The 25,020-nt window shown below is 46.7% G+C and overlaps 1 protein-coding gene across 1 annotated transcript in view; it reads right to left on the bottom strand.

Moving 5' to 3' along the window:
- Positions 1–25,020, bottom strand: part of ALK (anaplastic lymphoma receptor tyrosine kinase) — a 1,280,998-nt gene that overhangs the window by 35,984 nt on the left and 1,219,994 nt on the right. The window contains exons 14-24 of the mRNA XM_006880682.1: positions 22,243–22,374; positions 21,080–21,224; positions 17,669–17,851; positions 16,295–16,393; positions 15,701–15,853; positions 12,297–12,398; positions 10,472–10,658; positions 8,877–8,967; positions 8,475–8,539; positions 6,376–6,505; positions 2,937–3,034 (exon numbers count right to left, since the gene is read on the bottom strand). Coding sequence (XP_006880744.1) covers positions 2,937–3,034; positions 6,376–6,505; positions 8,475–8,539; positions 8,877–8,967; positions 10,472–10,658; positions 12,297–12,398; positions 15,701–15,853; positions 16,295–16,393; positions 17,669–17,851; positions 21,080–21,224; positions 22,243–22,374 — 1,385 coding nt within the window. The remainder of the gene's footprint in view (positions 1–2,936; positions 3,035–6,375; positions 6,506–8,474; positions 8,540–8,876; positions 8,968–10,471; positions 10,659–12,296; positions 12,399–15,700; positions 15,854–16,294; positions 16,394–17,668; positions 17,852–21,079; positions 21,225–22,242; positions 22,375–25,020) is intronic.

The following is a 25,020-nucleotide window of genomic DNA, read 5'->3' as shown; positions in this document are numbered from 1 at the left end:
ATTTTAGTTAGGTGGGATGGTATTTCACTGTAGTTTTGATTTACATACCTCTAATAGGGAATCTAGTGGTAAGAGCCTGCTCTGCAATTCCAAAGGCACACAGTTTGAACCCACCAGCTGCTCCACAGAAGAAGGATGGCTATTTTCCTCCTGTGTGATTTACTGCCTTTGAAAACCCACTGGAGGGTCAGCTATGGGTCGGTTCTAATTTGCCAGCACACAACAACACAACAATGGGTAATGAGGACGCATACTCGACTTGATGACACCAAACAACAACAATGGGGGATACAGGAGCTTTACTGGCCTAGTGGTAAGGCATTGTGCTGCCAACTCAAAGGCACATGGTTCAAATTTATCAGCTGTTCCAAGGGAGAAAGATGGACAATCTCCTCCTACACGATTTACAGCCTCTGAAACTCCACTAAAGGGTCAACTATGAGTTGGTTACAATTCAAAAGCACATAAAACCAACAACTACAATTGCTAATGATCATGAATGTCATTTCATGTTTTCGGCTGCTTGACTGTCCACTGTGGTGCAGGTTCTCTTCATGCCTTTTGCACATTTTGAGATTAAGTTTCAATTTTTTTAAGTTGTTGCCATTTTCTTTATATTTTAAAGGCTAGACCATTATCAGATAGATGTTTTTTCTTCCCAGTTTGCAGGTGTCTATTTACTCTTTTAATAAAAGCTTTCATGTACTTGTCATATTGTTTATTATCCTATTTTTAGGAAAGATTAGGTATCATGATTTTCTTACTGTATTGTCTTCTAGGAATTTTATGCTCTCAGACTTAACATTTAGGTCTTTGGTCTGTTTTGAGTTAATGCTTGTGTGTGGTGTGAAGTATGGGTCCAGTTTCACTCTTCTACAGGTGTTATATTCCATTTTGGCAGCATCATTTATTAAAGAGACTGTTTCTGCCCTGACTGAATGGACTTTGATCCCATGCTGAAAATCAGTTTTCCATAGATGGCTGGATTTAATTCTAGGTTTTCAGTTCTATTCCACCGGCCTGTGTGTTGAAGCAATACCAGGCTCTTTAGATTACAAAGCCCATATAGTACGCTTTGATCCTAAAGCATGTGAGCCTTCCTGCTTTGTCGTTTTTCTTCAATATAGCTTCGGCTACTTAGGCTTATTCCCTTCCCATTGAAGTTGGCAAATATATTTTTCCATTTCAGTTACGAATGTTGGTGGGATTTGTATTGGGTTATGTTGTATCTGTAGGGTACTTTAGGTGAGCTTAACAGTTTCCCAAGAATTAAGTTTCTAATCCATAAGCACAAGATGTCTTTCTAATATTCTAAGTGTCTATCAGTCTTTTGTATTAGTGTTTTACAATTTGCATTGTGTAAGTCACTTATGTGCTGGTTTGGTTAATTCCTAGGCATTTTATTGATCTGTGGGCTATTGTAAATTGTATATCTGATATATTCCTGATTCGCTCTCTGACAATTTCATTTCTCAAAAAAGATAAAAAAAGAGCAAGAAGCTATTCCCCTGAGATCTGACTTGACCTGCTATAACTATTTGGGGATGTGGAATCAATAGGCATCCTGATAGAATGTGATTGTGTTGGCCTGCCATCTATAATAACAAAGCGTTGGTAGAGTCATAATATATCATGAGTTTAGGAGAGCAGGTTCCAAAATGTCAGAGGAAAGATGTTTCTGATGCCTCAGCCAGAGGAACCGACCTCTGTGGGATGGAGACTTAAAAAGCAGGAATGGCCTTAATGAGAAGTAAAAGGGCCTATCACAAGTTGACACATCTGCACAGTTGTCCTCACTCAGATGGGTCCAGCTTTAAAAATATGAACAAAGGCCTCCCCTTGATTGGTGCATAGTTGCTCCATTTTTTTTTAACGTGCCCTTGGTTAGCCACCTTTCTTTCCATGTTTTGTTCATGCTTTTAAGTCTAGAAATTCCTGAGAGCAACCAAAAGGACATTATAGTGATGTAAGCTGACCTGCTCTTTGTAGCTTTGGATGAGGACATAAAGGACTATCCCTGATCTTATTCCACTTGTTATTTCTATTAAGCAGAATGATCTTCATGTAGGAAAGATTTAGATTCAAAAGGAAGAACTGGAGGCCAACATGATGAAGGCCAGTAGGATAAATTATTGTGAGCGAGCCTATTGCCTCGCTCCACTGGTGCCTTTGGGGCGTACATAAGTGAATTTCTTGATCTTTAGTTCTTCCATTGTTATTAGGGAGAAAACATACCTGTCTACGCATGTATGTCTTTATTTATAACTGCATATAAATAATAATAAAATGATTAGTTGGTTTCATGTCAATTTTGACTCATTGTGACCCGAGGCGTGTCTGAGTAGAACTATAGAGTTTTCAATGGCTGCGTTTTCACAAGTCACTTCTTCTGAGGCACCTCTAGACAGACTTCAACTTTCTACTTTTCACTAAGTAATTGATATTAAATTACCCTAAACTCACTAGATGAGTGCCACAAACTCACCTAGTCAGTTGTCAATTCATAACAACCTCTCCCTTGACTCCCAAACTCCCTTTACGGGAGTAAATAAAGGGAAACTACCCTTTGTCCAGAGGGCCTGATGAACTTGAACTGCTAACATTCCAGTTAGCAGTCCAACATATAACATGCTACCAGGGGCCAATTTTCTGGTCTGGGGAAACCATAAAGGATGTAGGACTTGGGCCTTCTCCTCTCAGATGCAATTCAGAAAGGAGGTCAAGAGTAATTCACTGAAGGTTCCAACACTGGTATTGATGTTTTATGATTTTACATATGGGACAAATAAAGCCTTGATAGATAATCACCTCCGAGACAAGCAAGGCTGAAGAAACCATTTAAATGACTCTGGAGAGGGATCCATTATTCTAATCTTGATGGGGAGATTGATGGGGAGCACCGAGAGACGGAGGGCACAGCAAGGTCACTGACTCACCGGTGGATAAAGTGGTTTTCCTCTAAATACTGACAGCCACAGGCAATGTCCCGGGCCACATGCAGCAGGTCCAGCATAGCCAGGGAGGAGGGTTGATTCTGTGGGAGACAGAAGTCATCACGTAATAAGAAGTCAGTAGAGGGGAGGAGATCTGAAACAGTAGCTTCGCTCACAAGGAGACCAGGCATGAACATGCTGCCCACCAGAGGTTCTCTGCTCTGGCTGCCTCAGAGAAATCACCAAAGTGCTCGGAAAAAAAAGCTTTAGGGAAATGCTAGGCAAGAATGATCTCAAGCTTTTCAGTGCTTTTCTTTTGTGCTTCTTTTACCCATAAGGAGACGTCACTTTGCCTCTAGGTGGTATCCTGCCTCTGCTTTCTTGGATATCCTTGTTAGCAGCTAGGAAGTTGTTTCTGGAGGATGCATCCCATCTCTATTAAATCCACTTCTAAATCACTGAAGCAGCAGTACAACATAAGCATGTGATGTCATAGCCGCTTTGTTGATCCCTGTTTATTTTCTCATATGTTCTAATAAACTTTGAAGTCCTCAAGGCAGGGACTTAATCTTATACTTCCACAGTATCCAGCACAAGGTTTGGCTCATAGTGGGTGTTCAGGAAATATATGGTGGGTCGCTGATTATAGCTTTGACCTAGAATTTACTCTCGAAGGTTCAACACCTTGCAAAAGAAAAGAAACCAGTCACTGTCTCCCACTCTACCCCCTAAGAGTCCAAATAAGCTGATGACTCTTAATGAGCAGGGCAAACTCCCAACAGAAAACGCCTGCTTGTCTTTTTTTTATTTATTTTTATCATTCTTGTAAGAAACTTAGAATTCTTTTACCTTAACTGGGGAAGGCAAGGACTGGGTTTTGGGGCTCTGTGGTGCCCAGGGGGAAGTTACCACCATGGCTGGGCTTTGTGGATGTTCAATAGATACTGGGTGGATGGTTAATCATAGATTTGAACTCAGATTTACCTGAAAGGAGGTAATTCAAACACCTAAATATGGAACAGGCAAACAAACCCCCCTAAAGTCTGAGTCTGGATGTGTGTTCTTAGCTAGCTGGGTTTTCTGGGAGGACCATCGATCTGGGCTTCCCTTGGGACTCTTTGAGCTCAGTCCTGAGCTTGGGGGCGTGAGAGAGAGGAGTCATATTTCTCTACCCATCCTTCAGTTCTGGGAGAGACATTTTGGAGGCCTGAAAAACAAGTGCCTATGTCACACATTCAGCAGAACAATTCCACATACATTATCTCTGTTAAATATCATCCAGTAGATGAGGAAGAAATGGTTAGCTCCACGTTAAAGGTGAGAAGACTGAAGGCTCAGAGAGGTTAAGTGATTCATCTCAGGTCACACAGCTATTATGGATAGAGCGGAAACTTCCAAAGCTGGGTTTCCAGGGTTCTAGGTGTTAAGAAAAAGATTCTCACTGCTGGGCCAATTGGCAGCATTATTATAGATAGTGAAGAGATTGAGATTGTTAACAGCTTTAGTTTGCTTGGCTCCACAATCAACACTCGTGGTACCAGCAGCCAGGAAATTAAAAGACGAACTGCATTGGTAAAGTCTACTGTTGGAGACCTCTACAAGGTACTGAGGAGCAGTGATGTCAGTCTGGAGACTAAGGTGCACCTGATCCAGGCCATGGTCTATGCAATCACTTGCTATGCGTCAGAAAGCTGGACAATTACTAGGGATTATAGAAGGAGAATTGATGCCTTTGAGTTGTGGTGCTGGAGAAGAGTATTGAACATACCACGGACTGCTAGGAGAACAAATAGGTTCATCCTAGAAAGAGTGAGACTAGACTGCTCCTTGGAGGCAAGGATTCTGAAGCTCTGTCTGACATATTTTGGGCATGTTGCAAGGAGGGATCAGTCCTTGGAGAAGGCCATCATGCTTGGGAGGGTGGAGAGACAGAGCAAGAGAGGAAGATCCTGGATGAGATGAATTGATTCAGTGACTGAGGTAATGAAGGTAGGTGTGCTAGAGACCATAAAATTGGTATAGGATAGAGCAGGGTTCAGAGCTGTCGTACATAGGGTTGCTGAGTCACAGGCAACTCAACAACACATAACAACAACAACAGCAACAAGTGTTATACTTGGAATTCTTAGTTGAGCATGCCGGAGAAGGGAGTATAAACTAATGCAGCACCCAGCATTTAAGTGAACCCAAGTTCAGTACATAAGTACAGGGGCTAATATATTTCCATGGTCCATTTAGCTGTTGTGAGTTCCAATTCCTGCTTATTCTTTACTGGCTGCATATCTTTAGTCAAGCTACTCACTTTCCTTCCAGGCCATAGTGTTCTCATCTGTGAAATTGGCATGATAATATTGCACTCATGAGAATGTTAGAAGGATCCATATTGAAAAAAGGTGAATGTAATTCCACAGAGAATGTGTTTAACAAATGGATCTGTAGTTATTATTGGGGTTATTAAACAGGGACATTTGGGGAGTCTTAGGAAGTGATTTCTTATATTCTGCTTTTCTAAAGATCTTGTTAGGGTCAGAAGCACCTGGAACTGTGGGGTGGAGTGGTCTTCCTGTCCTGGGAAAAGTAAAAGTATATTGTGTATAGCATTAGCTATCCTCCCCCCACCCCCTTGAGAAAATGCTTCCCTGTTTTTGCAAAAGGAGAGCTCAGTTCTAGCTTGAAGGAGAAACTAGTTTCGTTCTAGCTTCAAGACTCCAGCTCAGTATCTTGAAGGAGATTCTCTTCACTCGAGTCTCGGTGTCTCTGCCCTCATCACTCAGGACAGGGGGGCCATCAATAGCTCAAGTGCTACATGAATACAGGGCGCTGCAGGGCCTAAATCTCCCCATGCATTACCAGAGGGCCAGGCTTGTCTGACTCCCTGTCTTGGCCAAGGGACAAATAAACTCTCCACTAATCCCTGAACAAATAAACTGCTCCACTAATCTGCACAGAACCAGACAGCAGTTGGCAACCTGAGAGGTGTGAGTCCACGTGCAAGTTAAGAACAGAAAGCAGTGCTCTGAGAATTCCCGCCAGTGAACAGCCATGCGGAGCGTAGCTAGCTCCCATTGCCCGTTTTCAGACGTGTTCCATCTAGTGGTAAAGAATGAGTTGGGCATCGGAGTTTCATCTTCTGATCGGGCACTGGAGCGTGCTATTTCCTTTGATAACTCAAGAACAAACAAAACCCATCACCCCTGAGTCAGAACTGACTTATAGCTGGCCCTCTGCTGGGTTTCCGAAGCTGCAAATCTCACACCAAGTGACTGTCCATCTTTTTCCCTCTGTTGTCCCCTGTGTCAGTTCTCTTACGTCCCAGGCCAAGACTGACTCCCTTGGTCTTGATGACTTTATCACTTTCCTGGTTTCCGCTCTTACTCCTTCCATCCCTCCCTTCTCCCGTCCCTTGGTACCACTTCTAGAGGAAGGGCCAGTGTCCACTCACCGGGCGAGGGCGTGTCTCTCGAAGGAAGGACTTAAGGTCACCTCCCGCCATGAGCTCCAGCAGGATGAACCGGGGCAGGGCCTGCAGACTCACCCCAATGCAGCGCACGATGTTCTGGTGGTTGAATTTGCTGCAGAGCACAAGGGAGACATTAAACAGAGCTTAGTGTCTAGGAAAACCTTAACAAATCCCGTGAAAATGGAGGCCACACTGTTGTGCTTTCGGTAGCCACATTATGTAAAGGGATTGTGTGGATGGATGTGGTAGTGGGCCTGCTTTGGAATTTCACTGCTGAGCAGCAGGGGAGGCCCAGAGAACAGGCCCGACAGGAACGGCCTCGCTGAACCTACTGCCTGACCAATGGACGGTGGGAGGTTGTTGCTAAGACACCCAGGGAAGAAGGAGGAATAGGGGACAGGAGAGTGTCTTTCTTGGATGTCCAAGCAACAAATGGCTGCTTAGATTCAGATATGAGTTCTCTGAAGGGGACCTACAGCAGAAGTTGGAGAAACTGTGTGAGACCTGCCAGGTGACAGATGGGAAAGAGAACCAGGACCGAGGTATCCAGTTTGACTGCCCTTTTAATCTTGTGTTGATTCCTCATTGGGCAGAGCTCCTGTCAAGAAAATAGACCCTGAGGGCTTTTTGTTATGCTTTTGTTGTTGATGTGATCTATTAAGACACATGGGAAATATGGCATGGGGGCCTTGTGCACGTTCACACACACACACACACACACACACACATCTCACAAGCACATATACACGCATACTCACACTCACACAATACACACACAGTTGAAAGAGCAACTCTACATTGAAGCACAAATACAATAAAGGTTAATTATCACCAAGTAGTAGGACAGTGATTTAGGTCTCCTTCCATCTTAATCGTATGCCTTTTAAGTCTTATTTGGTGATTATGATGCCTCTCATGTAAAACGGAAAGAACTCAAACAACCTCATTTGCCGTTGAGTTGGAACCAACTCATAGCTGAGCCTTTGGTGGATTTTCCGAGGCTGTAAATCACATGGGAGGAGATGGGCCACATCTTGTCCCCTCGGTGCTGCTAGTGGATTTGAACTGCCAGAGAGGCACCTCTGGGCAGCAGTGCAACTAACTCCCTATGGACCGACACATCCCCAGAGTTCCCTTATAATCAGAACGTCAGTAAGTCACATTTATAATAAGATGCTAACCCCACTGTGTGGCCCTCTGTGATTCTAGGCCCACAGTACATCACAATACTGCCCTAGCTTCATGATTTTCCCACTTCCACAAAAGGAAGACATGGATATAGCAACCTGTTAGGATACTCGGAAGTTTCCAGGGCAAGAGGGCCCCATGAGGCCCAGCCAGACGTCGGCATCTGATACTTGTCTCCTCCTTAAGCAAGATGTTCTTAGGAGCTGACGTGCTGAGGTTCTCAGGAGCTACAGCTAAAATCTAGACCTCGGAGCTGTGCACAAGTTGGAGGGTCAGCCGGCAGAGAAGGCCCTGCTGACATAGATAGACTCAGGGTGGACCAGTCTTCCTTCCCACTGAGCCTGTTTCTTTCCCAAAGCTGGGGCTGGGACAGGGCTTGGGAAAGTGATATTTAGAGAGATTATAGCTTCTACTATGCTGTTATAATAACCCAGTGGCACAGGGTTCCAATTTACCAGTTGCTCTGTGAGAGAAAGGTGGGCAATCACTCTCCTCACGCGTCTCTGAAAAGCCACTGCAGCATCAACTTTGAGTTAGTTCTGACTTGATGGCCCCTACCCACAACAGTGCTGCCCCAAACCTAGCATGCTCTACTTCTTAAGAAAAAAGTGAGAGAAGCCCAATGCTGGATGCCCACAGAGATGTTGGCTGCAGGCAGAGTGGTATCTTCTAGTAACAGGCCACAGGGATTATTATTTTTTTTTTTCTTCTGGATGCCAACTGTCCTGGGGCTTTCCCTCATTGGCAAAATGAGCCAAGGATTTCTGGAATTTCACAGTGAGGACAAAGGGACATGCCAGAGGCCCTCAATGCCATTTCCCTCAGCAGGAGCTGCCTCCCTGCTGGAAACATCTCCTGTTCTTTATGGGAGTAAGGAGGCAGGGTGGCTTTACCTGATGATCAGAGCTTCCATGAGGAAATCCAGTTCATCCTGTTCTGAACACACCTCTGGCAGCGTCTGGGTACAGAAGCAGAGGGAGGAAAGGAGGGAGAGGCTGTGAGAGGCAGGGGTGAGAGGCTGGCAGGTGAGTACCAGAGACCATTTAACTTCAGGGTGACACAAACTGTCGATGCACTGATGGAAAGGTTGGAGGTTTGAGTCTACCTAGAGGCACCTCAGAAGAAAAGTCCAACCATCTACTTCTGAGAAAAAGCAGCCATTGAAATCCCCTGTGGAACAGAGTTCTATTCTGATACAGGTGGGTCTCCATGGGACAGAGTTGACTCAGTGAAAACTGATGGTAAAGACCATGAGCCAGAGTCAGGCTCAGATCTCTCACCTCCCCACCTCTTACCTTGACAGCCACTTGCAGGGGACCTGGGTCACTGGCCATTCCAGACACCTGGCCTTCGTACACCTCCCCAAATGCGCCATGGCCCAGACCCCTGTGCAAAGAGGAAGACATGTGAGCAGTCAGGCTGGGCCACAAGAAAGGGGCAGCTGGTGGCCCTGATCCTGGGGGGTCACATTGGGTGGATATATATGCGATCAAAGGTAACAGAGACACTCAAGAGAAACATTCTCAACTTCTGCTCTACAATCTTGGGCCTCAGTTGTGGTGTTGGGATTTTCTGTTTGTTTGTTTTTTGTTTTGTTTTGTTTTTTACCTGAAAATGGAAAGAAAGCTTTCAAATAGCAGTTCAATACAAAATGACCAGATGCTCACTGATTCAGTAAATACATATTGAAACTCTGGTATTTGCAGAGACTTGGAGGTGTGTAAGACACAACTTTGGCCTGGGGAGGCTGGTACTCCCCTGGGAGGGACAAGCCATTGGCACAAGGAGCTCCAAGAAAGGGCACTGCCCTCCTTAGAGGGGAAAGGATCACTAAGCCTTCCTTGGAGATGGGGCAACTGAATGAATGTGATAAATGCATATCACAGAACTTAGCCATTCTAGTCATTTTTAAGTGTGTAATGTGTGGCGTTAATTATGATCATTATATTGTATTACCATCATAAGTATCCATTTCCAAAAGTCTTTTATCACTCCAGAGACTCAACATCCTTTAAGCAATAGCTCACCACCTCCCCTCCCTAGCATCTGGAAGCCACTAATGAGCTTTGGTCTCCTGCTTCTTCTAGATATTTAATGTAAGGGAAATCACATACTATTTGCCATTTTGTGTTTTACTTAATTCAGGGGAAGACACATGAGCAGCCAGGTTGGGCCACAAGAAAGAGGCAGCTGGTGTTCCTGATCCTGAGATCCTTCAAGGCCTATTAATGTTGTGGTGTGCATTAGGACTAAGCTGAATAGATATGAGGAGAGGAGAGGAGAGCCCTGGTTCCTCCCATTGATCCCTCCTCCCTTCTTTCATGAAGAATATAGATAATATATATAGGATATTAAAGTAAGAGAGCTCTGGTGGCCTAGTGGCAAGAAGCTGCATTGCAATTCCAAAGGCATGTAGTTTGAATCCATCAGCTGCTCTGTGGAAGAAGGATGGGCAATCTCCTTCCATGCAATTAACTGCCTCTGAAAACCTGGTGGGGAGTCAGCTATGGGTCTGTGCCGACTTGACGGTACACAACAACAACAACAAATTAAACAGCAGGGAGCTCTGGTGGCTTACTGGTATGGAGTTGTGCTGCCAATCCAAAGGTTTGAATCTACCAGCTGCTCTGTGGAAGAAAGATAGGCAGTCTCTTGTGTGTTTTACTGCCTCTGAAAACCTACTGGAGGATCAGTTACGAGTTGGTTCCAACTCAATGGTACATAACTAAAAAACTTAACAATACCAAAAAGACCCTGAATGTTAAGTTGTGTCCCCCTAGAAGGCAGGTGTATCTCATGGGTGACATTGCTGGCCTGTTAAGACTGGAGGAACCCATAGTGCTATGAGGGGTTGTCCCCAGGACCCCCAGAAGTGGTGGCAGGCACTCACCGAAGGAGGGTGATGTTCTTCCGTGGCACCTCCTTCAAGTCACTGATGGAGGAGGTCTTGCCAGCGAAGCAGTAGTTGGGGTTGTAGTCAGTCATGATGGTCGAGGTGCGGAGCTTGCTCAGCTTGTACTCGGGGCTCTGCAGCTCCATCTGCATGGCTTGCAGCTCCTGATGCTTTCGGCGGTACACTGCAGACAGATGGAGGCCAGCTGGAGGCAGCCTGATGCCCAGCACAGGCCACCTCCTCCAGAAAGCCCCCCTGGGTTTCCATTTCCTCTCCTGACCTTTAACCCTTCCTGTCACACTTAGTAACACTAACAACATGATTATAGCTGTGAATGGAAATGCGATCAAAGGTACAAAACAAAGCTTATATTGATAGAAATGAGGGGAATGCATTGTTTTTATACAGGAGCAGTGTCATTGTAGTCTGGATCATCTAAGAAGAGACCCACGATGGGATTAAATATACAAAGGCTTTATTATAGAGGAGAACCTATAAGAGAGAATGGGGGGACAGCCAGGAAGGTCTAGACAGCAGGTGGATTGCAGTGCAGGTGGAGGAGGGACATTGGATGGACGCCCCCTAGAGGGCCACACAAGCTCAGGAGGGTACAGGAGGCCATAGGACCCTGGACCCCATGTGTTCTGCGGTCTCCACGGGCATGCCTTGGTGCTTCTGCTGTGCCCAGTCATGTAGTAGAGCAGCCTGGGGGACGTGTGGCCTCGGTGCAAACAAACTCAGAGATGGATGGGAGAGAGTAGAGGGGCCTCAGCCATGGCGGGAAGGGAGGGCTGAGCTGTGTCTGGGGACCGGCTCGGATTCCACTGTTACTTTCATGCAGGGTAGCACCTATCAGGGCATTTGATGGCTTTGCATCTCAACTTCCTTCTCCATCAGCACGATGGCCACTCCTGCCTTGCTTTCCTAACCCTGGGGTTGTTATAATGAGAGTTTATGATCAGAAAACGGTGTTGACAAATTCTAAAGAGCATTACTGATAGGAGTGGCTGTGCCCATTTGCCCTTACACAGGAGGGCAGACTGTAAGGTGGCAGAGGGAGATCATGACCCCTACTGAGGCCTCTGGGGTTAAATCCTATGGGCTCCCCACTATTGACCGACAGGGTGATGACCTGTGTCCATTGCTTGCCATGTAGTAAGTGTACAATGACTTTCAACCTACACCCTGTTCCTCTGAATGACTGTTGTGTGAAACAGTGTTCACCCTGCAGATTCCCGTGCCTGGGCTGGAGTGGACTGGCTGAACCCTCCCCTCTGTCTGTCCCTCCTTGTCCTGTCCCTCCATGGCCCTCCCCCCAAGGGCCATGCTGCCCCTTCTGTGGGCTGCAGATCCAGCAAGAATCCATTTAAAACCCAGAGTTCCTGTCTTCCTGCTTGGCCTGGGAGCCTGGAAAAGATCAGGCCTCAAAGTGAAATCATGTTAGACTCATTTAGGCGTCATGTCCATTAAAGTTCACAGCCTGATGAGAACTCAAAGTTAATCTGGGAGCGAGCTGTGGCCACTGGGGCAGCTTCTGAAGTGTGACACTAGCCATGTTGTCCCTGAGAAGCCAGAGGGCCCAGTGCAGAGGCCGAGGTGCTGAATCAGGGCTCCACCAGGGAACCTTGGATGCTCTGGTAGGTGGATGTGAGGAGATTGTGTTTTGACATGACTTGGGCTGTCTTAATCACCACCCATACCCAATTCCAGGAACTAACGGATCGGGTGGGACCTGTGGCACCAATAGCCCAGGCTGAGGTGTTGTTCATGCTGCTAGGGCTGTCACCCTTCAAATTCTCCCAGCTCTGACAGACACGCTCACCGATCATGATGCCGGAGAAAGCCAGGACGAGGGCCGCCACGAGGGCAGACGTCACAACGGAGAGGATCAGTGAGAGCGGCAGGTGAGGTTCTGAGGCGGACCCTGGAAGACAGGTCACGATGGCAAACTGAGGATGCGTACAAGCCTTTGACAGATTGAGCTGAGCCCACTTAAGAAACAAACTCTCAGGCTAGGACCAAAGCCTCCCCTCCTCCATCCCTGAAGACCCTGTCACCTTCCTGGTCTTAGAACATTGCCACGGACCAGGCCAATTCTGGTCCTGCTCCTTCAGAGGCAGCTTTGTGGTGAATACAAAACTTAACAGGGATAAACAGCAATAGCCACACAAGAAAACAACAATAGTAGTAAAGTATATGGAAGAGATTTAGGGACATTCCGTGGCAACAAGCTCCATACGACCCAACAATAGATGATGCCTGCCAGGATACTCTGGACAAATTCACTTTCTGGACGTTCCCAGGAGCACAAGGCCAGCCAAGAGGGGTGAGACACCTGCTGCCCCCTGGACATACATCCAGACAAGGGACTTGGACGCAGACATTATCCTTCAAAATGGACATTGATTAACTGGAACACATCCAGCAATGGGACTTGAGGATGTTGAGGAAACGTATAAATGTCCGGTATGAAAAAATTGAAACTGATTTGGGATTATATAATCTAGAGAAGATTTGACAGAGGAGGATGAATAAAAATACTGCATAAATACTGCAAAAAAATTCAATTGTTGAATAACTACAAATATTTAGGAATTTTAAAAGATAGGGAAAAATATAAAAAGAAGTATTAGGTCCAAATGATAAAACTCTTTTGTACCATCCTAAAAGACTTCTATTTTCCCCCTGAAGTTAAAGGTGAGTGACTAATGGATTTCTTGAACAACTAATTTTGCTTTGCAAAAGGGTCTCCATATTTTTATTAAATGAATAAATATAATTTTATAAAAAAAGTTCCATTGTAAAAATAAAAGGATAACTAGTAAGATATGTGTAGAAGTACAAACGGGGAAGGGGAGTGAGGAGGAAGGCTGAAGGTGGGAAAGAGGAAAAGTCACACTGGGATGCCAGAGTTTGGTGGGTGGAGGAATTATGAAAGATCTAACAGGAACTTGAAAAGATAGGTAACCAGAGCTGCCACCCAAGAAGATAATGCACACCCATGTTTATTGCTGCATTATTCACAACAGCAAAGACATGGAAGCAACCCAAATGCCCATCAACAAATGAATGGATATAAATATTATTAGATATTCACACAATGGACTATTATGCAGCACTGAAAAAACAAGGCCATCATAAAATATTACATAACATGGGTGATTCTGGAGGACATTATGCTGAGTGACAAAAGGACAAATACCAATACCGTATAACACTGTTATAAAAACAGAACTGACATGAGGGGTTGGGGGGAAACTAGGAAAAGAGGGCTAGATGATGAACACTGCATTGGAATAGATGAAGGAAAAAACTGTTTAAAAAGAAGGACATCATGCTGGGAGGGTGGAGGGACAGCGCAGGAGGGGAAGACCCTCTATGAGGTGGATTGATTCAGTGACTGGGGTAAACAGGATGGGTGTGTCAGAGACAGTGAGAATGGCACAGGATAGAGCAGGGTTTAGGGCTGTTGTACATAGGGTCGCTATTAGTTGCAAGCGACTCGACGGCACATAACAACAACAACAACATATGATTAGGCATTATTTATATGACAACAGTCCAGAATAAGAGGTCCATTGCAAAGTGGACTGGGGAAGAGTTGGAGGAGGGATAAAATTGTGCAACAATATTTTTTTTAAAAACTGAACTGTGTGGTAGGGAAGAAAATGTGCAACAATTAATGAAAGAAAATGGAATTTTTCAGTAAACTTTTGTTAAAATTACAGTAATAAAGAAAAAATACAACGTAATAGTAGGCATAGATTAATGGTGATAGAGTTTATAAAACATGATTATATGAAACACAACATTAATGAAGGAATGTGTAAAACACAATGTCCATGAAAGAAAAACAATATATACAAATTTTCCAATATAAAATTAAAAAAAAATTAAAAACTTTAAAAAAATTACTATGTTCAGTGTATAAAAGGCAATGTTGCAAGTAAAATCCAACAAAAAGACCAGGATTCCAGCCCTGTGGCTCCCCACATGGAGCTGAGTGCCTTGTGAGTATGAGGTCCCTGCTGGTCAAGTGGGAACAGGATGATCCCTTTGGGACAACTGATGGTGCTGGTTAAGGATGAGAGTGTTGTTGTTTGTGCCACTGAGTCAATCTTGACACACAGGGACTCCGTGAGACAGACTAGAATGGCTCCCACAGGGTCTTCTAGGCTGTTAATTGTTACAGAAGCAGGTCTTTCTCCTGTGCAGCCTCTGACTTTTTAGTTAGTAGTTCAACGTTAAACTATTGAGCCACTGGGGCTTCTTGGAATGAGACTTTTTCTTCCAGAGAGTACAAGTATTAGTACAATGAAAGGTACGTTTCATATTTTTAACTCAAATACAGATTTTCTATAAACTTCCCTTATCTGACTCCCTTCCCTTGCTGGTAACCACTAATCTGTCTTTGTGCATGTACCTATTACATATAAATGAGAGCACACATTATTAGGGAGCTTTGGTAAGGAGTTGCGTGGGCAACCCAAAGGCAAGTGGTTCGAATCCATCAGCTGCTCCATGAGAGAAAGATGGGTACTCTCTTCCAACATGATTTACAGTCTCTGGGAACCCACTGGATGGTCAGTTATGAATTGGTTGCCACTAGATGGCACATAACAACGACATACATTATTATCCTTTTGCATTTGACTTATTTCATTCAGCATGTTCTCAGTATTCATGTATACCATAGCATAGGACTTCATATCAGGTCTTCATTTCTCCTATGGCCTAGATAGACCATATTTCTTTATTCAACTGTTGATGAGAACTGGGATGGATTCCACCTTTTGACTATTAAGAAAAGTGCTGCAACAAACATTGCTGTACATGTGTCTCTCTGAGTCCCTGATTTCAGTTTCTTTGGTGTATACAACTAGGAACAGAACTGCTGAGGAATATAGTAGTTCCACATTTAACTTTTTAGGAATTGTCGACTTGTTTTCTACAGCAATGGAACCATTTTGCATTCCTGCCTTCAGGAGATGAGGATTACAATTTCTCCACATCCTAGATAATACTTGCTATTTTCACGACCAGATGACTTTAAAGACACCTTCAGGATCCATGTTTTACCTTTCATTTACAGAGCACCCCTGCTTGGAGCAGGCAGAGGAGGGAGAGAAACCTAAACTCAAGGAAACACGCTGCGCTGATGGGCCAGACTTCAAACTCGAGCCTCCTGCTCCCGCCTCCCCATTCCTGTTCCAGCAGCCCCCTTACCAATGCAGGAGACACCGTCCTCCGCCAGCACCATCCCATGTTCACAGAAGCAGATGACCTTGTGGCTCTCAGGGTCCATGTGGCACTCGTCTACCTCACAGTGACTGCAGTTGAGGTAATGCTTAATATTCACTTCTCCGTGGCCCTCCATCACTGGGGACAAGGAGCCAGGGTCAGCTCGGGGTGAGTGTGTGAAGACTGCCCTGCACCCCTACTCCCGCAGTCAGAGGCGACTAGGGCAGGGGGAGAGCGAGGCCTAGTTTTGTGCCTTCTCTTTGGCCGGTCATTGTTGGGTATCTTGTCTCAATGCTACCAGAAGACGCCTTTACGGGAAAGTCTTCTGGTGCAACTGGGTCCGTGGAACTCGGACAAGGACATGCAGGTGCCTGTGTGCATTTGTGTGCCACTTGCCTCAGGCTGACTTCGGGCACACGTGGGGATGACTACTGTCCCATCTTCTAGGCTAGGGTGGCCTGTAGTCAGTATTTTGCTTCCAAGCCCCTCTCATATCACTCATCCTGCTTCCCAGAACACTTGGTGAGCTGAGCTGGCCTAGGGAGATTTTGCTCCTAATGCTTGGCAAAGGGGGGATACCTTTTAAAGCTGGGGTGTACAGGATGCCCAGAGGACTGATGAAGGAAACCCCATCTTCCCCATCCATTTCGGGGTCATTGTTTGAGGCTGCGTTGCCCCCTGCGGCAAAGCAGAGGAGAGTTTAACACCGTGGCGGGCGCCAGTTTCAACACATGCGTATCAGCAGGCATGCAGCTCTCTGGCCTAGGCCAGGGGGTCAGTGAGGGGCCTTAGGGTGGGGACATGGGGATGGAAGGGAGGCTATGGGCACAGGGGCTCAGTCTGGGCTCTGCTCAATGGCTGTCAGGTGTGTGGGCCACTTCCCCCTGCCAGCTCCCACTGGTGGGTATGGGGTTCCACCACTTTGCTGGGACCCCGTTGTATGCACTCAATGCGAGCAAGAGTCTGACATGTTGTAGGAGACTCAGGAATGAGTGACTGCTCCTTGGACATCCGCAGGGCAGCTGTAGCAGCACCAAGAAGGTGCTTTCCTTTCTCACTGGGTTGGGATTGGGCCTGTTTAGAGGCTAATTACCAGGAGCAGGGCCCCTGTGCCTTAAGGCTCCTGTCCCTCCTTACATGGGTACTGGGTCATCCTTGGGCTCCCCCCTGGGGCTCCTCCCACCCACCCAGGGCTTACAAAACAAAAAAGAGTATCATGTTAACATAAACATTTTACACGCAAGCATCAAAGCAAAACACAGATTACACACAGCACGGTGCAGGCATGCATTGTGTCCTAGTCTGTGGGGAGGGTGCACCATCATCTCCCACCCTTTTGGATTTGGAAGGCACTTTGGGCGCCTTTGAAAACCAAGAGGGACAGCAGCCTGGGTGGCCAGCTGTGTACTGAAGGGCTGAGGCCAGGGGGCTGCTCACAGCCGCCTCAGGAATGGCTCCCATCAGCAAGGAGAGTGGTGACTTTCTGGAAGCTGGTGGGCTGGGTCAGGGGAGGGAGAGTGAGGCCAAAAACTATAAACCAGTCCGTTAAGGGCTGGCTCGGGAAGGACTCCGGCCAGGCCACCCCGAGGCAGGCCCTGAGCTGGGGTAGGGGTGAGGGAAGGGGGTCTGCCCTCCAAGGTTCTCATGCCAGTATATCCTTGGGGCTGACTCGGCAAATAGTCAGGGAAACCAAAGCCTCTTCAACATCAGCTTTGGGGAAGATCAAGACTCTCACGGGGATGATCTTGATGCTGGAGTTGGTGAAGCCTAGAGGCAGAATGCTGGCTCGCAAGCCAACACCCTGCCTCTGGCTGTTGGGGCTGGGCTGGGAGGGAGGCGTGCAGTTACATCACAGTCCACACTCAGGACAAGCCAGGGCAGGGGGGGCAGGGAGGTGAGGTGCCTAAGACTAAGGGGGAGGGGAGTGACACCTTGAACACGAATCATCTTTACCTATATATCCTCCGCCTCCTCCACCTGAGGAGCACCCCCCGCCACCCCCTCCGAAACCCCCTCTTGTCTCCCACCCCCACTTCTTCATGGCCTGGGGGCAGGAATGTCCTCCGGTGGCACCCTCCAGCAAAGACTTTCCAGACCAGAGCAGGGAAGTGTTATCACTCCAGCCACCTCCACCACCTGCAGGGAGAGACAAGAAAACCCTCAAGGACGATGTGGGCCAAGTCAGGCCAGCACCCCTGAAGGAGGGTTTGGGCAAAGCCAGGCCAGCACGGGACTTGGTGAGGGAAGCTGGAAGGGATGTGTGCTGAGGAGTGCTTTCTCCACCTCCACTTCCATAATCCACAGCTAGAAACAGCTAGAGTGTGCCATTTGCCAGAGGGAGACCTGTCCTGGCCACATCAGGATTACAATGGCAGCCGTGTGGGGCTGCCCCAGCCCCGGGGGGCTGCTTTGGGCACCTACAAAGAAACGCTATATACAGAGTTGAATGCTACTTGGTGATCACAGTAAGTCTCCCTTGAGATTCCGTTGTTCTGTATGACATTTAGGCAGGCAGTCCATGCCATTATACCCCTCCTCCCCCAAGCCATTGCTATACCAGCAGATGGTGGCGCTTGGGAACCTGGGGCCTGATGCAGGATGAGTGGGTCAGCTGAAGAGAATTGGCTGAGAGGGTTGTTAGGAGGAACTTGTAGTTGAGAGTCTTCTGGACCCAGGGGGGACAGCAAAGGACAGTTAGAAGAGGGGTGAGGGGAGCTGACAATGGAGATGAGGACTGTGCCCAGGCTCCAGAAAAAGAGGCTGAGGTCAGGAGCCTGTTAGGACTACAGCTTCACCATGCAGAGCTGAGGAGATGCCCTCAGGTAAGCCATGGAGGCCCTTTCATCCTCTTCTGAAAGCTGCTTCTGCTAGTCAGGGCAGTTTGGACCTGCAGAGGTGATTGATGTCAGGAGGCAGCAAGACCACAAGGGGGCTCTGGTGGCTGTGCAGCGCAGTGAAGAGGGCAAGTGTGCAGCCAGTAAAATAGAGTGTGTGTGTGGGTCCTCTCTTCTCCCTCCTCCATCCGCATCACCCTACATGTTCTCAGATAACAAAGCTCCCAGCTGAGGTAGTTTCTGACACCTTTCCCCTTCTTGCCCCCTGCCCCCTCTAATCTTACAATCTTTAAGCAAACATATAGGAAAGAAAGCAATGGATGCAAAATAAAAAATCAAGTCCACCATACTCCCCTCCTCATCCCCCTAAAGAATGGAAAGTCTTGTTTCCATCTCTAAAGAGTTTGTTCCTGGGGACGGGAATCAATGAACTCTGTTAAGTCTGTTTCAAACTCAAACTCACTGCCAAGGGTCTGTTACTCATAGCTGACCCTCCACCAGTTTTCCGAGGGTATAAATTGCATAGGAGGAGATTGTCCACATTTTCTTTAAAGGCCTCTGGTGGATTCGAATTGCCAGAAAGGCATGGCCATTGGGTAAGCAACACTTCTCTCTATGGACTAGTCACCAGAGCTCTTCACATGTTTATTCTTCTGTAAAATGGGAATAGTAATGTCTGGATAACCCTTTGAAATTGTTGTGAAAGCCCATGTACAAGCGATGTGGAAAAGGCCAGTCCTTTACTGGTGTAAATGGAGCTGGGAGTATTGTTGACATGGACTCCTTCCCTGGAGGCCCAGCGCTGTTTCTGCTCTTTTTTCCTGTCTCTAGCCGTCTCCTGAGTGAAGAGAAATTGGCTTGGGTATTTTGTTTTAGTTTAGTCTAAATATTAAAAGCTTTCAAATATCTGATTGTACAGGGAAAGAAAAAAAAAAAAGAAATAACAGCAATGAATTGCATGCTGTCTCTTGAGAGATGACTGACATTAGAGGAAGCAGAATTCAGATCGCGTCACTGACTGCCCCTATCTCTATTTCACTAGCTCTCACTTGGAGTCAGCTTTGGAGATTTAAGAGTGACTTCTCCATAAGAAGGCACGGGAGGCTGAGGTATGCCTGCTCCACAGCCCACTTCTGCCCCGTGGCCCTCCTCTGCCTGGCTTTATTTTGTCTGCTCACTGATTGGAAGGGAGCTCTGGTGGCTTAGTGGTAAGGAAGTGCCCTGCCAACACAAAGGTATGCGGTTTGAATCCACTTGCTGCTTTGTGGGAGAAAGATGGGCAATCTCTTCCCATGTGATTTGGTGCCTCTGAAAACCCTCTGGAGGGTCAGGTATGGGTTGGTCTGACTCAATGGCACACAACAACAATAACAACTAAAACATACTAGAGAGGGAAGAAGGGTGAAACTTCATCTCATCTACTTTGGGAATGTTGTTAGGAGGGGCCTGTCCTTGGAGAAAGACATCATGCTGGGAAATAAGGCTGGAGGATCATCGAAGCAGGCGAAGACCCTCAATGAGATGGTCTGACACAGTGATTGGAACAATGGGTTCAAGTATATGAGAAATGATGAAGATTGCACAGGATAGAACAGGGCTCAGATCTGTCATTCATAGCTTCGTTATGTGCTGTGGTTGACTTTATAACACCTAACAACAACAACAAGAGCAACAACAACAACAACAACATATCTTAACTGAGGATCCTTGAGTGGTGGTGCAGATGATTAAGCACTTAGCTACTAACTGAAAGACTGGCGTTTCAAACCCACTCACAGGGGCCTTGAGGGAGATCTGATGACCAACTTAAGAAGAAATTAGCCTTTGACAACAGTCTCCTACATGTACACAGGGACATCAAGGATTGGAACTGGCTTCACAGCTACTGACATTTTAACTGAAGATTCAATCTGCCCAGAGGAAGGAAGACTCCAACAACTGCATTTTGGTAATTTCTAGAAGAGAAGGATGTGGGTGCTGTTCCCCAACTCCTTTCCTCAGTGACTTTTACAAGTTCAAACCCCGTCAGGAGCAAGGGACACAGCCCTGGGAACCTCAACATGTATGTCTTCTGACCTTTCATATCCAAATAAAAACAAAACCCCAAACCACACCAAACAATAATTTCAAGCCCGTTGCTGTGGAGTCTGGCTCATAGTGACCATACGGGGCGGAGAAGAACTGTCCCATGATGTTTCTGAGGCTTATGCTTTATGGACGCATAGGGATGCTGTGAGGAGCAGGTGACTCGATGGCACACAACAACAACAACAACAACAACAGAAACAACAACTGCTGACACCATTTTCCTGTGAAGCAGCTAGAAAGTTTGAACCTCTGATCTTTCAGTTCCCAGCTGAGTGCCTGAACCATGATACCACCGGGACTCCTTTTGACCTTCCATGGATATCAACATCCAGAGCTTCCAGCCTCTACACATAGTGGTGAAGTCACCACAGGACTCTGATAGCACCAGGTGGCACTGTCCCTAGAGCTGTGCCGAAGGAGGGTAGGCGCTGAGGGGCCTTACCTGCGGCTCCGGAATTGCCGTTCAGCCCGAGAACAGAGGAGTTGTTTTCCAGTCTCTCTGGATGGAAGGTATCTGACTTGGCCCCATAGGCCCTGCCACCACCACCGGCTGCGATGATCAGGGGCACGGGCACTCCATCCTTCATCTGGCCAAGGGGAGACATTCAGGGGCTAAGAAACCCAGCAGGACCTCACTGGATACACTGAAACCCTGATTTGTTTAAATGCGTCTGTGAGTTTGAAGGGCAGGGAATGCCCTGTCTACGGTTTGAGGGTGCTGAACTCATGCTTTAACTACCCATCAGTGCCTTCCCGCTGTGTCAGTCAGGGTTCAAGCAGAGAAGCAAAACCTTATGGAATACCAGAGACAGGGATGTCTGGAGTCTAAGCCACGTGGAGATGGCTTATCACACTTGCTGTCCCAAGAGTCTCAGGCTAACCTGAGACATCTGCATGCATTTGGTTAGAATGTATGCATTCTTCTCTTCAGCTCTGAGGAGTTGTTATGGGTTGAGTGGTGCCTTTCAAAAATATTGGGTCTGAATCCCTAGTTCTAATCCCTAGTGACTTTGTCACATGAATGTGATTTTGGAAATACGGTCTTTGAGAATATCATTTAACGTGAGGCCACATCAGGGCAAAGTAGACCCTGATCTCATCTGAGTGGTGCATTATCAAAGAGGAGGAGCTGCACAGAGAGACAGATAGAGGGAAAGACAGAGGGATTCTGGGGCTGCCACCCAAGGAGCAGCTGGGGCTACCAGAAGAAGTTGGTGGAGACTAGCAAGGGGTCTTTTGGAGAGTGTAGAGAGAGTGTGGTGCTGAGCCTCTGAGATTAAGCCCCCAGCATCACTCTCACTGAGGGAGGGTCTAGCCAGGAGCCTTTGTAATGATGGCCGAGAGCTGGTCCAGGAAGTCAGATGGGGCTCCGGGGAACCTTGAGGGGAGCCCCACAGGTAGGATGGGCCCGGGCTGGTCAATCAATGAGAGTGTCTGTCTTGGACAAATAGGTAATCCATTTTATCTGAGCTGAGTCGTCTTTGTCTTTAAATGGGGATAAGCGCACTTGGGGTGTTTCTATCCCAGGAAAGTGGCGAGTATCCAACACAGGAAGCACAGAAGTTACAGGAATCTCAGAGGCCCGTGAGGCCAAAGACATCTTACCTTAAACACGTACGTGGCCCCGCCCCCACCGCCACCGCCTCCGGCCCACTCGTGCACACTTCTGTTCACGCGGATTTCTTCGTCTATCACGTTGTTCTCGCCAACACAGACTTTCTGGATCAGTTGACTTGTCTGTGGAAACACAAACGTAAACCAGATGACAGAGCAGATGAAGAGGTGTGCGAAGGCGAATGAGAGGTCTGTCAGGCAATGCTTTTACATTCATGACTGTGTGCTGTAAACAGATCCAAGTATGCAGGAGCGCAAATAGGAGGCAAAATTACAGAGAGACACAACGAAATAGCGTGAGGATCTGGGAACTCCTAACAACAGTTGGGGAAAACATCAAGTTTAATTGAAATAACAGTCTAATAAACACATGTAGTTATAAGAATGTCCTAAACCCTACTTTGGTAAGCCGTGTGGATCTCACAAGCTTATGCGTGACCATCAAAAGGGAAACTTTTGGTCTTTCCCAATTTGAACAGGAAGGAAGAAAAGGCAAAAAGAAAAAAAAAAGCAATTAGTCCAAAGGATAAATTGTTATGTGTTACTGTGTGCCGCCAAGTGGGAATTGACTTCTAGCTGACCATCCAGAAGGTTCTCAGACACTGTACATCACATAGGAGGATGCTGTTCATCGTTTCTCTGCAGAGCAGCTGGTGAATTTGAGCCCCATGCCTTCGCGTTGTAAATGTAACTCCTTATCACTGCTGTTACTGTTAGGTGCTGTCAATTCAAGTATGACTCACTGCGACCCTATGAACAAAAGATCTGAACCCTGTTCTATCTTGCACCATTCTCATGCTTCCTAACACATAAGAGCCCATTGCAGCAGTCACTGTCTCACTCCATCTGGTTGAAGGTCTTCCTCTCCTTTGCCGACCCTTCACCCTACCCAGCATCATGTCCTTCTCCAAGGACTCGCCCCTCCTAGCAACATGTCCAAAGTATGTGAGGGGAAGCCTCATCATTCTTGCCTCCAAAGAGCACTCCAGCTGCACCCTCGCCAAGACATATCTTCATTCTCTTGGCTGTCCATGGGATGTTCAGTGCTCTTCTCCAATACTACAGCTCAAAGGTGTCAATTCTTTTTCTGTCATCCTTATTCATTGTCCAGCTCTCAGATGCATAGCAAGGAAGACTATGGCCTTAATTAGATGCACATTAATCTTCAAACTGACATCACTACTCCTCAGTAATTTGGAAAGATCCCTAACTGCAGATTTCCCCAGTGTAAAGGATCAAACCAGGCTGCTCCTTAGAGGCAAGGATTCTAAGGCTCCGTCTAACATACTTTGAACATGTTGCAAGGAGGGACAGGTCCTTGGAGAGGGACATCGTGCTTGGTAGGGTGGAGGGACAGCGCAGGAGAGGAAGGCCCTCTATGAGGTGGATTGATTCAGTGACTGGGGTAATCGGCATGGGGGTGTCAGAGACAGTGCGATTGGCACAGGACAGAGCAGAGTTTAGGGCTGTTGTACATAGGGTCGCTATGAGTCACAAGCAACTCGATGGCACATAACAACAACAACAACAATGTGTCTCCTTATTTCTGAGCATCAAGTGTAGAACAGGAATAAAGAAGATATCATAGGTTGTTGCGGTACTTAATTAGGATAGTATATGGGTGAGGTTCTAGCCATTTATTATAGGGTCACTATGAGTTGTGGTCAACTTGATGGCACACAACAGAAATATGCTAGCATGGTATCTCGCACATGTGTTAACTGCTGTAGAGTTGGCTCCAACTTATGGCAACTTCATGTACAACATGATAGACATATGGCCCAGGCCTGTGTTATCTTTATGATTTCTGGTGTGTTCCATTTTTTTAACCCCTGTTTATTTTGAGTGCTTGACAGTGAGTGTGTGTGTGGGCTCATGTTCTCATGGAAGGGACTCCTCTCCCAGTGGAGGGGACTCCTCTCCCAGTGAAGGGGACTCCTCTTCCTGTATGAAGTCAAACAACATTCTGTGATGACTAAAAGGATTCATTGGCTAATTTTCAGAAGTTTACCCCCAGGCCTTTTGTCCTTATCTTAGTCTGGAAGTTCTACTGCAACCTGTCCCCTATTGGTTACCTCGCTGATGTTAGAAATACCAGTGATAGAGTTTTCCAATCATAGCAACACAAATGATGTTGCATTATGGCAACTAATGGGTGGTGGTCACACATGATAGGGACTGAGCAAACGGCAGATGCTAGTTTATTTAGGGGTATCTTGTTGTTTACTGCTGAGTCAGAACTGACCCATCGCTGACCCTCCAGCAGGATTTCAGAGGCAGTAAATTACATGGGAGAATGCCTATCCTTCTCCCACAGAGCAACTGGTGGATTTGGACCACGCATCTTTGGGATTTTGGCACAGCTCCTTACCACGAGGCCACCAGAAAAGTGATGCAGAGAGGAGTCTCTGGGTGGTGGAAATAATTAACATGCTCTGTTCTACCTGAAAAGTTAAAGGTTCAAGTTCATGCAAAGGTGCCTTGGAAGAAAAGCCTGGCTATTTCCCCGCCTCTTCCATTCAGCTATTGAAAACCCCCTGGAACAGTTCTAGTCTGACCCATACAGAATAACCACGAGGTAAAGTTGACTTGACAGCAACTGGTTATTTGTTCGGTTGTTCTTAGGGTTTGTGGGGGGTTTTTTTGCTTATTTTTAAATTTTGTTCTACCTAGATTCTCTTCTGAGCCCACGCATGCTCCTGGTGTGAGCCCAGCACGTGGGAGTCCCAGTGGGTGTGCTGCAAAATTCCCCAACACAGAATCCTAAAG

Source organism: Elephantulus edwardii, unplaced genomic scaffold, assembly GCF_000299155.1.
Source record: "Elephantulus edwardii isolate Elephantulus edwardi_28Jun2011 unplaced genomic scaffold, EleEdw1.0 scaffold00009, whole genome shotgun sequence".
Taxonomy (NCBI): domain Eukaryota; kingdom Metazoa; phylum Chordata; class Mammalia; order Macroscelidea; family Macroscelididae; genus Elephantulus; species Elephantulus edwardii.
The sequence above is the reverse complement of the archived record's forward strand: the minus strand, read 5'-3'. Positions and strand labels throughout refer to the sequence as shown.